Raw genomic sequence first — 13,588 nt, forward strand, 5'->3', positions numbered from 1 at the left:
TGTGAATCATGTATCTAGGTTTGCTTAACTGGGAGTAAATACAAGATTTTCAAATACAAAACGGAGATAGTCCAATAAAATACTGTCCTTACTGAATGTTCTGATGAAATGATAAAATTTGTTGATTTTTAAACAATGTAGAAAATGCTTGGTAATTCTTATTGGTATCTTTCAGTAATTCTTAATTGGTTAGCAAAATAAACTCTCCTATTTTTCTTCTCCAATGATATATTTCCATATTGAAAAAACTTGATTTTTTTTAAGAGATGGTTAGCTTATTTCCTTATAATTAGAACCCTTCTCCTGTCCCTAAATAAACATACTGCAGTTCAGTTGCAGCTTGTTCATTCCACATTTTATATATGTTGAATGAACTCTAGAGAAGCTCACTAGCTGAAGAAGATAGTGATTTTTGCTTTTTAGGAAAAAGGCATGTGTCTTTCTCAGCCAAAGAACTGGAAGGAATAAACATTATTTCTTCATTTGGCTTTTGATTGTTTCTGCAGACATAACACTCATGGGCAAGGGAAAACTGGTGTGAATGCAGTAGATCAAGTGCTTTCTGAAAGCATCACAGGGCTTCTTTATGGTATCTGGATAGTACTGTGACAGCTGCTAATATCTAGAATTTCTGTTGGCTGTGTTAAGGGATGTTAAGAGTGTGGCTGCCTCCTCAAGTCCCAGGACTGCCCCTGCCTGGTCGCTGGTGCCCACCCTGTTACCCAGGGCCTCTCTGAGCTGAGGGATGTGGCTGCTGCTTCCCGCTTTGCTGTTTCAACCACTAGCAAAGCTGAGCAGGTATCCCAGTGCCCCACAGATGGGACACTGACATGGCCATCACACAGACTGGCACAGGCAAGTTGCTGTCTTCAGCAGAACCCATGTGCAGGACCCATATCAGCATAGAAAGCCAAGTCCCTCCTTCCTCGTCAGCTGATGGAGATAGGTTACTAGGGAAGGCACACATCCAGACACGCAGACCCTGTTTTACATGCGACTGGCCCGTTATACCCCCATCCGTCTGATCACCCTTTGTTCTTACCCATTCTCTAACCCTGAATGGTCCTTCATCAGGTTGCATAGTCCCACTAACCCCCCTGACATCAAGTTGCAAAAGCCTGTTTGCCTGCTGTTTCTTGATGGCCCACGAATTAGTGTGTCTGAGGTAGTTTTTTTCTTGTTTTTCTCCATTATGCTTTTCTGTCAAGTTTGTGTCTCCATATTTTCTTCCTTTTCTTATTATTCCTTTTTGCACTGAAAAAGTCATTGACCATATACCCTTAAAAGGGCAGACACTCTTCTTCCACACCCCTTTACAGATTGTACTTAGACAATTAGTTATAGCGAAGAGTAGCTATGAGGTCCTTGTGAATACAGCCTCTCAAGGTTAGATAGCAGAATCAAGACACTGCTAGCTGCTTCTTGTCATAAAATTGAGAATTTAAAATATTTTTTTCTGATGAAATAGCTTTGATTACAAAATACAAGTGGAGTTGATCCGTTAGGATGAAATAGTTAAGAAAATACCCTCCAAACATATCCTGGCTTTAACAGAGGGGCCTGATGGCACAGTCATTAAAGTATTTTTCCAGAAGCTCGTGGGAGTCTTCAGTATCCTGGACAGTTTCACAGGCCTTGGGAAGAGAGCCATAGAGTCCCATGAACTGTATGATAGTTGCAGTTTAAATTAAAGATAAGGTTTTCAGCAGTGTCAGTGTATCACTAAGTCCTTTCGGACAGGGGCACGAGAAAAAAAAAACTACTGTCCCTTGCTATCACTGTATGCATGTTGTGGTATGTTTGGTTTTTTCAGATGTGATGTTTATTACTATACTCTAAACGCTCTCATATTTATATTTTTCAGGTCAAAAGGTGTGCTATGGTGACTTCAAGAATTCTTGTTACAAGCTAGCTTATTTCCAGGACTTGTCTAGACGTGTGGGCTTTCAGGAGGCCCGCCAAGCTTGTGAAATTGATGGTGGGGCTTTACTGAGCTTGGACAGTGAAGCCGAGCAGCAACTGATAGAAAACATGTTGCAAAACCTCACTAAATCAGGCTCTGGAATTTCTGATGGTGACTTCTGGATTGGGTTGTGGAGAAGTGGTGATGGACTAGCCACCTCAAGTGCTTGCCCTGACCTCTACCAGTGGTCTGATGGAAGCATTTCACCATTCAGGTAAGTCTGTAGAACAGCTTCTCGAGAAGGTTTCATAGAAGGAAATGGAGAGTGAAATACCTAGCAAGTCAAATCTTCTAGAAAGAAGCTTGAAGACTTGTTGCACCATTAAGTTAGTAGCATCCCTCTTTAACTTCTCCAGAAAAAGGGGAACTGGCAACCAGGGTTTTGAATTTGAAACTGCAAAAAGATGGCAGTGTGGCTTCAGCCTGCAGTTTTGTTTGATCTTATTTCATGAGTTTGCCTCTGTATGGCTTTTGAAAGTTTTTCTGCCGTACACAGTGTCTTCAGGACGTGCTCTGAAAGCAGGCCTGCAAGACTTTGGCCACCTCAAATCCGGGAGGCAGCCACCACATAAATTAATGCATGTTACTTAGTGTAAATTGTTCTACTACTACCCTGTCTTTTGAAAAGCCTTTAATTTCCTCATTAAGACAAAGGCCAGAGTAGCAGCAGCTCACAGGACTCAGGACAAAGGGACAGGTAAGAGTCAGATAGGAAGGAAAATAGTTAGCAGAGCAGTAGGGTGTTATTTCTGCAGAGGTGCTTTGACTGGTCAGAATTTTTTTTAAGATCCAGAGATGTGGAGTCCAGGCCCTAAACTCCTTTCACAGAGGAATTGTGGGAAATGCAGCATACCTTTGAAGAGGATGGGACCATTGGGGTTGACATGTCTTTATTGATATAAACTCTTTTCTTTGGTGTCCTGATGAACCTTACTTTCAAAATGTGAAAGTTTGTCTTTGTGTACCACTAGAAATTGGTATACAGATGAGCCTTCCTGTGGAAGTGAAGCCTGTGTTGTGATGTATCATCAGCCAACTGCAAATCCTGGTCTTGGAGGGCCATATCTTTATCAGTGGAATGATGATAGATGCAACATGAAGCACAATTTTATCTGCAAGTATGGCCCAGGTAGGAGAAACTAAAGTTGTATTTCACAGGTGGGACACTTTCTTAGAAAAACAGTTGCCTCTTGTTTTGTGAGGGAATCTGCAAATATCTTGTGGCCTTTTGTACTGATTCCTTTGGGGTGTGAGTGCCTGGTCTGACATTAACAGGGGATGTAATATATCAAATCCAGTGATATTTTAAATAAACCTGTATGTATCCAGTAAGAGTCCTTTCAAGGTTAGCTTCACTATCATGCATTCCCAGGTTTACTTTATCTCATTCAGTAGTTATTGTATTCTCTACAGTGTGTTTGAAGTAGCCATTTTCTATTTCCCTTGCTTGCTATCAAGTAGGATGACCAAGATATCTATTGGTCTTACTGTAAAAAAATTATTCTGTCCTTGTAGTTGTGAAACTCTGCCATTTTATACCAACTTATGGGTTATTATTTCAAAAAGTTTTGGCTTAAATAATGAAGTCCAGAACAGCAGCATTCATGCATGTAGGTTTATAGATGTAAAAAACAGATGAACACTAGTTCAGATCACGACAGAAAAAACAGATCTTAGGTAATTTGGCTGTACTTTCAGACATAACATAGGTTCTGTATATGTCAGTAGAGGAAACATAGACTGTAAACTAGAACTTTGTGCAAACAGAAAAGGGATGTGAAGAGTAAAATTTAAAGTTGAGCCTGTAATTTTCTACTTTGGTGGTACTTAACAGTAAATGAAAACATGTATTACAGCAAGATCATGAAAATATTTTCAAATAATTTGTCTGTAGAGGTCCAGGTTATTTTCTTCATCCAGTTTTGGTGGATAGATAGCTTTCTTAACTGTCTAGAATCTTAATGGGGTTATTAATGACAACTCATATTGCAAGCAAATATTAAATACTTGGAAGGCTTGATATACCCACACATTTTACCCCCATCCCTCAAATCTGTTCCTGCTTCTAAAAGTATTAGTGACTATATCTTATGGTGGTCAGTTATCATCTTAGTCACACAGGCCATTCAAATACAATTTTATCACTTTTACAACAGATCACAAGTATTTTGAAATAAGAGAACAATAAAAATGTTTCAAGTTGTTTAAATAGCAACATTTTTATGTCAGAAGATGCAGGTTTGATTAAAAGTGCTCAGTTTCAAATATATTTAATATCTGTAAAAACAAACAAATTTAAGTGAAATAATTATTCTGTAATAGTGAACTACTTACCATTCTAGTTGAGATGTGATAAAGAATTGGTTTTTCCTGTTGCTTTCACCATCTGAAAAAATGAGGGGTATTTTGGATTGGCAGAAAACAAAGTGATAATAGTAACAATGAAAATGAATTTGTATTTCTTTCCCTATGTAGAAAAAGATTACTAGTGTATAATGAGGCATATAATAAGGCAAACTATATGGGTAGATTATTATTGTGACTGACATTGTTATGCAGCCAAATACAATACTACTGAATTGTAGCTATTTATTTTTCAGGCTGTTGGAATTGTGCTCTTTAGCAAAACACACTGTTCTCCAGAAATGTATTTTTCTATCATATGGAGAAGAGGACTAGATACATAAATGTATATAAATAGGTATCTGACATTTCTTTCACTGCCTGAAGAAAGGAGCACAGTGTATTTAAGAAAATTACGTTTGCTATCTGAAACAGTGAGACCTTTTTTTCCCCCAAAATCACTGTAATAGCTTCAACGTCAGCCATTTGCAATACAAAAGACATCCATTTTACCAGGAGTATTAAAGTGTCACATGCGTATTGAATTTCACTTTGTTATGAGTATATTGTTTTTCATAACTTTCCTGTCTGTTTTGAGTATATGGTGTATGATACCAGTCATAGGCCGAAACGGAGTTGCACCTAATTTATCAGTGGCAAGTTCAGGGCAGTGCTTGTTAGGCAGTCTTACCCAAGCAGCAGCTACACTTCTGGTAGGCATTTTCATTTTTCTAAGCCCTTTTTATAGTACCTCCGTTGATGGCATTTACTGTTGCAATGTTCAGTCTCGCTTTAGATCATATTGATCATTCAGCAATCTTAAATTTAATTATAGATTGGTAATTGCAACCACGTTTGGTTCCTGTCCAGCTCCTGTAGCTTTGATTATGCAATGAAATTAAAAACTCATCTCCTCTTCTGCTGTCTCGAGCCAGCAACTCAGTTCTTTGTGGCATTTTGATATCTCTATTTATGGTCAAACATAGCCATTTTTTACCAGAGTAGATGACATAATTGCCTTTGTTCTAGTAGGCTTTATTGCTTTGATTTCTTCCAGCATTTTGTGTTTATCAGGACACTCAGAACTGCAGGATCATAGCACTATTATGTTAATATAATTTTATGATAAAGGAATGGTATTCAAACAGTTATGCAGATTCCACTCCTATGCCCAATATGAGGTAATTAATTCTGTAATCTTTCTAAACTTTTAGTTGTAACAATAGTCATAAGTAAGCTTGCAAGCCTCTGTGATACAGCTCAAAGCCATGAACTGGTTCTCCAGTTTCTGATGCGTTGCAAGAAATATGATACTGTCATTCCTCTTTTAATGATTTCACTTCCTTATGTGATGTATTAGAACCCACTGCTCATGATTTGTATTTTAGGGCTGCCTGTTGCAAAACCAAGCTGCATGAAGCTGACATCCAACCTCACAAACTTGTGCTGCTTTGTTTTGCTTCATAGTCAACCTTCTGTAAGCATTATTTTGAAAATGTGATTAAGGTTAAAGTATTAATCAAGAACGCTTCTTTTCTTACATTGTTTTAGGATTGTCTGCACGAATGAAACTTTGAATATGTTAGAAGTTTTATTCGTCACAAGAAATTAAGGGATTCAGTGATTTAGCCAGTAACCTAGCAGAAGCCACCAAGCTTTGGAACTAGAATAAACTACAGCCCTTTTCTAAGGAGCAAAAAATTTATGAACCACAAGTGATTTGACACTAGTTTGCAAATAGTCTTTGGTAAAAAGATTAAATGGTGAGGAATTAAGCAATTACTGTTTTGGGGAATGTATCTATTTCTGTGATACTGCATGCAAAATAATGAAAACATCTGTTTCATTACACACATTTTTCATTCTTTAACAACTGATTTCAAATATTGATTTAACAGATAACGTCTTAGAAAAAGAATTAGGAGACAGAGTGGAGCAAGATTACGGTAAGAAATTTTGAAACATTAAATTCAGTGGCAGTGGTAAATACATAATTATAAGGATAGCTTACAAGAACCTTGAAAATTACTCAAGTTTAACAGGCATAGTTTAAAAGTGGAACATAGAAAAAAGGAATCCTTTAGAGAGTAATAGCTACAGCTATATGGCTATTGTTCAGAATAGCACTGCTCATAATTCTTCTTCCAGCTGTAATCCAAATTTTGCAATAAAATCCTGTTTACATGTTTATATCCAGCAGTTTAATCAATCCTGAAAATGTTCATTTTTTCAATAGAAATTTAGATATAATTACTATTAATTTGTTTAACAAAAGAACAGCCATTTTTTTACTCACTGTTTCTCTAATATGTTTGATATCCTTTTCAGATATTTTACCAACAGTGCCAGCAGGAAATCCTTATGACACAAGCAAACCAGAAGATCAGTATCATGTTATTGCTACTGAAACAGGTAATGTGTTCATATGAATTTGGTATTCTGGTAAAAATATGAACTCTACAATTTCCATTATTGTCAATGGGAGGAAGTAGTCTGTTTCCCCAGCAAGTGCCCTGAAAAATGTATACTTTTGAATAACATTTCAAGAGGTTTGGTCAGTCCTCTCTGTAACTGTGGAAACAAATTATTTCCATGTCTCCCAAAACTTGGATCCAAATCTACAGTTTAGCAGTCCTTGAAATCTGCACTGTTGTCTCTGACCCTGGTGAGCCTCTGTCAAGACAAGATTTCACCAGTGTTCACCCAGATTTGAAGTGCCTCCTTCTAGGCTGTGGTAACCAGTGCCTTGCCTCTTCCCCAGCATGTGTAACAAACATATAATGCACATGTTATCTTTTACATTTGATACTTGGGGCTCACAAAAAGATATCTTTCCTAACAGGGCATGAAATTTTCAGTTATCTGCTCAGAAAGCACTGTGCCATAGCTCCCCCAAGTACCCTGTGCTTTAAGGAACACCGCATGCTAAGAAGAGTTAAGTACTTTACTGAGACTTCTAGCAGAGATGGCACTTGATATTTTGAAAATGGATACCTGCTGCCTAGGAGCTTTCTGTAGTGCCCCTAGCTACTTCATGTAGCAATTTCTGTCCTGAATGGAGTCCTGAGGTTTGTGAAGAGTTGTAGTATGGCTTTAGTTCAAGGAATTGAACATCTCTAAGGAGCAAGTCAGGATTTTACAGGATTACACCATGGGATTATGGAAAGCTGTTGCTCTATTTCCACACTGGTTGGTTGGATTTGAGCCAGTTTCCTAACTGATGTGTCCGTTGTTTGTAACTCCAGAGAAGTGGATATACTGATGAACTGTATTTTGAAATCAGTAATACTATTTGTACAAGCCATGCAAAGACTATCTGAAGATCATAAACAAACCGAATCTGAACATTCACATTTATTCTTGCTGGTGAAAATATGTTCCAAAGAGGACAAAGGGTAAGAAAAGTCTCCACAACTTGTACATTATACTCTTACAAAACGTGGGCATATAGTTACTGAAAAACAGTCAGACCCTTCTGGAAGTTGTAGACTCCAGGCTCTGTAGTAGCAGATAATAGAGTCTGAGCTTGTACCGTTTCCCACTCCTTTCTTCCAGGGACCTGCAGGGGAGTGCCTTTATTTCTTTCCTGATTAGTCAAGGACAGCATACATTTGTCTTTTAAGGGGAATGGGGAGACGAGAGCAGGGTTTGTTCCTCTTGTGGTCCTGCGTGTGTGGGAATCCAACATGCATGGGCAACTGTCTAGACAGGTTATATGGACTATAAATATAATTGGCTGTGAAATGTACTCTGAAATATGTTGTATTTTCAGTGACAAAATTAGAAATCTCACACTGATGCAAAACATCAGAATGTAATTCTTTGAGATGTATTTTGCATATCGCTGGGGAAGTACTACTTTATTGCTGAGTTACCTTTTGGAGCTCTTCTTATAGAAGGAATGTATCAAAGTTCTTTTGTGTATATTAATGTATTTCTGATATTTTACTCCAGATTTTTACTCTCATGGTTAAGAGTATTTCAACATGGGAGACATTAATGAGAACTTCTGTCTTGTAGGTATAATTCCGAATCTAATTTATGTTGTAATACCCACTATACCACTACTTCTGTTGATACTGGTGGCTTTTGGGACTTGCTGTTTCCAGATGCTTCATAAAAGGTAAACTATACTAATCCATAATGGTATTATAATGCAGAATTCATATTTCCATTGGCAAGCTATTCATACTGAAAGACTACTTACATCTGTCCCCAAATATGCAAATAAGCATCTTTTCATCTATTAAAATCCAAGTAGTTTACAGCTGTTACAGCTGAACATTCACCTTCAGGCTTTTCCACAACATGCTGAAATAGTCTCTCAAAGTAGACTGCCATTAAGACTTCTCCTGTTTCTGAAGAAGCTATCTTTGCTGGCCATTTGATGGGCTCAGCTACTGTCAGCACTTTTACTTCACCTCTTGCATCATGATTACCACCTATACAGCATCTAGGCTAACAGTGGGGTCCTCACTGATACAGGGTTAACTCAAGGACTCACCTCACATTCTGACCAAAAGTGCAGTTTGTTCCAAGGAGAAACCTAAGGGGCCAGCACCTGTTTAATGCTGTTTCAGTGTGCATACCATACGAGCAACAGATGGGTCACTGGAGCAGACAAATTGGAAACAAAAAGCAAAAACATGTTTTGAGCCACACGCCAGTGCAACTCCTTTGTACATCATGTATCTGCCAAAGAAGATGAGTGAAGTAAACAGATACATGTACATCGATGTAGTATGAAACAGATGTATTACTATGGAAATAGGAAACATTTCAGACTATGAAACAGGATATGTTTTGATCCATGCTTTAAAATTCTTTGGACTTTTTATCTTTCTCAAACTATGATATACGAAGATATGACATGATGATTTTTTTTTTCTTGTACTAATCTTTATGAAACTTTCAAGGATACTTTTCATTCTGCAGGGTTTTTTTGGGGAAGTGTTCTCAAGTTAATGTAATCCAGAAAGGTTTACACTGACATGTGTTTTATGGATAAGCACTGTTTTGGAGAATAACAAGAGTAATGATAATAACAAGACTCACAAGCTGTTTCTCCAGTTGAAGAGCAGGAAAACTAGTAAGGAATATGATATCACTGTTCTAGGAAATTAGAAAAAAAAAAATCTACCTTCTAGTCTTTATTTTTTCTTTGTGGTTTTTATTTAGCATTTTCTGCAGTGTGTCTCACTGAAACAAGCAATCATAAAGATAGGAGGTCTGCATCATAAGTTAGATTGTGTATTTATTTTATGCATTTTCCTATAAAGAAAAGGAAAATATTTTCCAACATGTCTTATGGCAGGAAAATTTATGCTTGTGAAAGGCTGTATGCAAATCTCAGCACTGGGGCTGTAGAAAGTTGGAGACTCAAAGCAGAAAGAGTAATAAAGGAATCATATGTATAACAGTAGCAATTGTATAATTAAATCTGCAATCCTTATTACAATAAGAATATACAGTCTGGGTCTGGATTTTTTGGTAAGTATGACATACGTCTTCATACCTTTTCTGGCAGCATTTTCTCTCCCCAGAAAAGGTTCAGCTCTTGAATACTCCTGGGAAAACAATGAGAGATTCATGGCCCACTGAATTCAATAGAAATAGTAGTGTTGACTTCAGTGGGCTTTGATCAGGCCTTTGATGCTATAGCAGTTCATTCAGAAGTAATTAATCTGAACTTCCAAGACTTAAAAATTGCACGACACATATATTGGAAATTCAGCTTGAAAGATTGTGCTTTTTCTGTTAGTTGATTATGATACAAAAATCAGGAAGAAAATGGATTTGAATCAAAACATATGTTTTTATTCATTTTGGGGTGCACCAAAGCTTTTAATTAGAGAAAATAAACAACTTTTCTTTAAAATTCACTTAAGTAAAAAGAGGATATTCTGGTATCACCAAAAATGAATTATTTCCTTTTTTATCTGTAGAAACAACTTTGTTTTTAAAAAATGTTTCCCCATCTATTTTCAGTTGTAGTTCCACATCTGATCTAACTCGTGAATCATTTTGGTTCATCACAAATACACAGTTCTTGGGGAAAAAAAGCAAAAAAAAAAAAAAAAGTAACCACTTGAACTGATCAGCTGGACACTGCAGACCTTTAGGGCAGAAATTCTGTCCTGCTGGGGAAGGAGGGGTCCCCAACTTTCCAAATGAACCTGACTTCTCATTCTTTTTTAGGCTTCCACAACATGGTGACCTTTCCTCTGAAAGCCACAATCGATGGCCACCCAGGACATGCCTAGCTTGAAAGGTCATGACTAATTTTGCCTGGTGTTGGGCTCTTAAAGGGTAGTAATAAGGCAAAGCAAAACGTCTTCCCTGTAGCTAGTAGAAATGATCAGCTCATTCATGCTTAGATGCTCTCCCTTTCATTTCTTCCAGGGAAGCAAGGAGAAACTGCTTCAAAGACCCATCTCCATTATCATCTGAATGCCTTGCAGAAAGTTTAAATTCCAACCTGGTATATTTCTCAGTTTCTATGATTGCATTTGATGGTCAAAACAGCAATATGCTCAAGCTATTTATTGCATCTTTCTTACTAAAACCTATTATTTCCTGAACCAGATGTATAGCTGTTGAAAATCAGCGAGGTTCGCTGAAGACAAGCTCATTTTATACAGCTAAAGTTCTGATCCAAGGTATTTGGAAATTGTTCCTGCTGTGTGGCAAGGACTTCCCATTCAAAGCATTTCATCATTAACTTACAAAATATGCCTGAATTTACTGTGTTAATCTAGAAGGAAGTAGTAAACTAGTTTCTTAAAGAAAGAAATGCTGAAACTACTTGATTCATTGCAATTGCTTTGTTTATAGCATTGTGGCCTGATCTAAAGTCCACTGAAACCAGTGGGAGTCTTTTCAGTTACTCCAATGGGCTCAGGTACATAATGCATTACTTTGTAGGACTTCAGAGGTAAGTCTGGAGGGACTAAAAGCTACTGTACCGTTCAGCTCCCTCACGGTACATTTCAAATCAACTCAGACTTGCTTACATTTACACACTAGGAAAGGAGCAAAACTGAATGTGTAGGACTGTTGGGATCTTGACTCTCAGGTTTCCAACTTACAGAATTACATAGGGCCACTTCTCCTACTTTGTTTTTTACTTAATTTTAGAAAAAAAAAAAATCGGTGTGAAATATTCTGGCCAGACACTAAAACATTTTGATTGAAATGCAGCTACAGTGGCTCATGAAGTGCCTTTTCTGTAGACTGCAGTGCACTGTCAACTGCCATCTCAGTGAGGGAAGGTGGTGTGTTCTGCCAGTCGCAGCAGAGGTGCTAGCCATGTGGAAAGACTGGCATCAACTTACAGGGTACCTCAGGGCTCCCTGTAAAGATTATGAGTGAAAATTTTTGCAGTATTGCAGAGCAAGTACTTTTTTTTAAACTTCTTTTTTTTTTAAAAAAAAAGGCCACCAAACACAAAACCTCTTATTGAGGAAGCTTTCTACTAGTCATTCATTGCTAGGAGTCTGATTCATGTGCCATTACTTCATTAGAAGTTAGGTCAAGCCCTGAAGGGAAGCAGCTTTCTGGTGTTCCAGTACACCGTGGCACCTGTTACTGTACTGCGGTCACGGGGGTGCAGCTCCAGGGTGTGTGTGGGCAGGGTTGTGGTAGGCCCCGGGGTGGGTGGGCTGCACCTTCAACATGTTGGATGTGGGCTCGGGGGTGTGTGTGCTCCCATCCCCAGACAAGGGAAGTGCCCAGCCTCCCACCACCCTGCTCAAGCAGTGTCCACAGCTGTCTCCGAAAAGACCCCTCTGTATGAGTAGGTGTGGTTGAATGTGAACTGGAAAAAATAAAAAAAATAATACGGGCCAAGTCAGTTCAGTTCCTGGGAGGAGTGCAGCTAAACAGAGGGGTCTGGTAACTTTGGTAACAGTTGCTGTCCTCAACCCACCGCTGTGGTACTATGTTTGGTGCAGCATGGGCGTGACCATTTTGTTGATGGGGAACCTATGCTATGAAAGCAACAAAGATGGCCTTCAAATAGGGGATGAAATACCCAGGTCTGATCACAGACCTGAATCAAGACTGTAAAGGCACACAGGCACTGAAAATAGTTTATATTTTTATTTTTCAGTAAAGGAAGAACAAAAACCAGTCCAAACCAGTCCACTCTATGGATTTCAAAGACGCCTAGGAAGGACAGTAGCATGGAGGTATAATGATTTACTGGCTGAAAACAAAACAAAAGTAACATTTTGCAGTCAGGCTGTATTATAATGTCGTCAAAGAACATTAGCTTGGAATGGCTTGAAAATGCAAAGGATCTACAAGAATGAACTGTAAGCTCCCCCTTGAGGCAAATGTTCAGATCATTTTTATATAATGTTTGATTATTAATTCAGTGACAAAATATGCCATGCTAAATAAAGGGTATGTGTTTATTTTGCTAAGAGATGTAAGTTAGCTAGTTGTGAGCAATGAACAGAGCATTTGAAGTTTTTATGGGGAAATATCTACAATGTATATCAGTTTTAAGACTGTTTGTAGTTAAACAAACCCTCTTTGTTTCCTTTAGTCTCATGTATTGTAACCTAGTTGATGTACTGTAAATGGAACTGACAATTTTACAGTGTAACAATTATTTATCTTTGCATAAATGTTTGATACAAAATATTTGTTTAGTATTTATTTGCACACTTAACACAGGTTTTGATTCTCAGGCACACAAATTATTTGACTAACATGGTCACTGGCAGAGATAGCTACCATGTTGTGACATCGATATGATGTGACAGAATTCAAGGATTCATAAAAGTCATTTGATGTCACATAATGAATCCACTTTGCCAGGGAATAACCATAACTTTTTGACATATTGGTCCAAGGTCAATAAGTAACTTGGCAAGTGATACCTCATTAATGAGGTGTCTTTTGAAGGTAGCCATTAGTTCTTATTAAAGTAAAATATTGTTTACTTTTTCTGAGGAAAAAAAATCACGGTGGGCAAGAGTTTAAGATTAAAATTACTTATTTCGGTAAATCTATGAAAAAAGGTATTAAACATGTAAATGTAGGTAGTAGTTAGGAATAATGTAATGTTGGATCAAAGAGAAGACAAATGTCTTTTCTGAGATGTGGCACTATAATAGATTGATCTCAACATTACTCAGACTATTAGCTAAAAAAATGTTAATTATGTTAATTGATAGACAGATTTAGAGGTAACCCTGATGCATTTAAAGTCTTCTTTTAGAGTTATTAACATCATTAATGTACATTCTCTTTGGTTCCTTAAGAGCTTTCTGT

The 13,588-nt window shown here is 37.6% G+C and overlaps 1 protein-coding gene across 2 annotated transcripts in view; it reads left to right on the forward strand.

Moving 5' to 3' along the window:
* CHODL (chondrolectin) overlaps positions 1-13,415 on the forward strand; it is a 28,483-nt gene extending 15,068 nt beyond the window's left edge. The window contains exons 2-8 of one of the 2 annotated variants that reach the window (XM_074928796.1): positions 1,865-2,177; positions 2,935-3,092; positions 6,205-6,252; positions 6,635-6,718; positions 8,327-8,429; positions 10,709-10,787; positions 12,417-12,509. In XM_074928796.1, the coding sequence (XP_074784897.1) occupies positions 1,865-2,177; positions 2,935-3,092; positions 6,205-6,252; positions 6,635-6,718; positions 8,327-8,429; positions 10,709-10,787; positions 12,417-12,419 (788 nt within the window). In that variant the 3' untranslated portion in view covers positions 12,420-12,509. Of the gene's footprint in view, positions 1-1,864; positions 2,178-2,934; positions 3,093-6,204; positions 6,253-6,634; positions 6,719-8,326; positions 8,430-10,708; positions 10,788-12,416 lie in introns of both variants that reach the window. The other variant, XM_074928789.1, reaches the window with a different exon arrangement.
* The last annotated feature ends 173 nt before the right edge of the window (positions 13,416-13,588 follow it).

Source organism: Athene noctua, chromosome 1 (genome assembly GCF_965140245.1).
Source record: "Athene noctua chromosome 1, bAthNoc1.hap1.1, whole genome shotgun sequence".
NCBI lineage: Eukaryota > Metazoa > Chordata > Aves > Strigiformes > Strigidae > Athene > Athene noctua.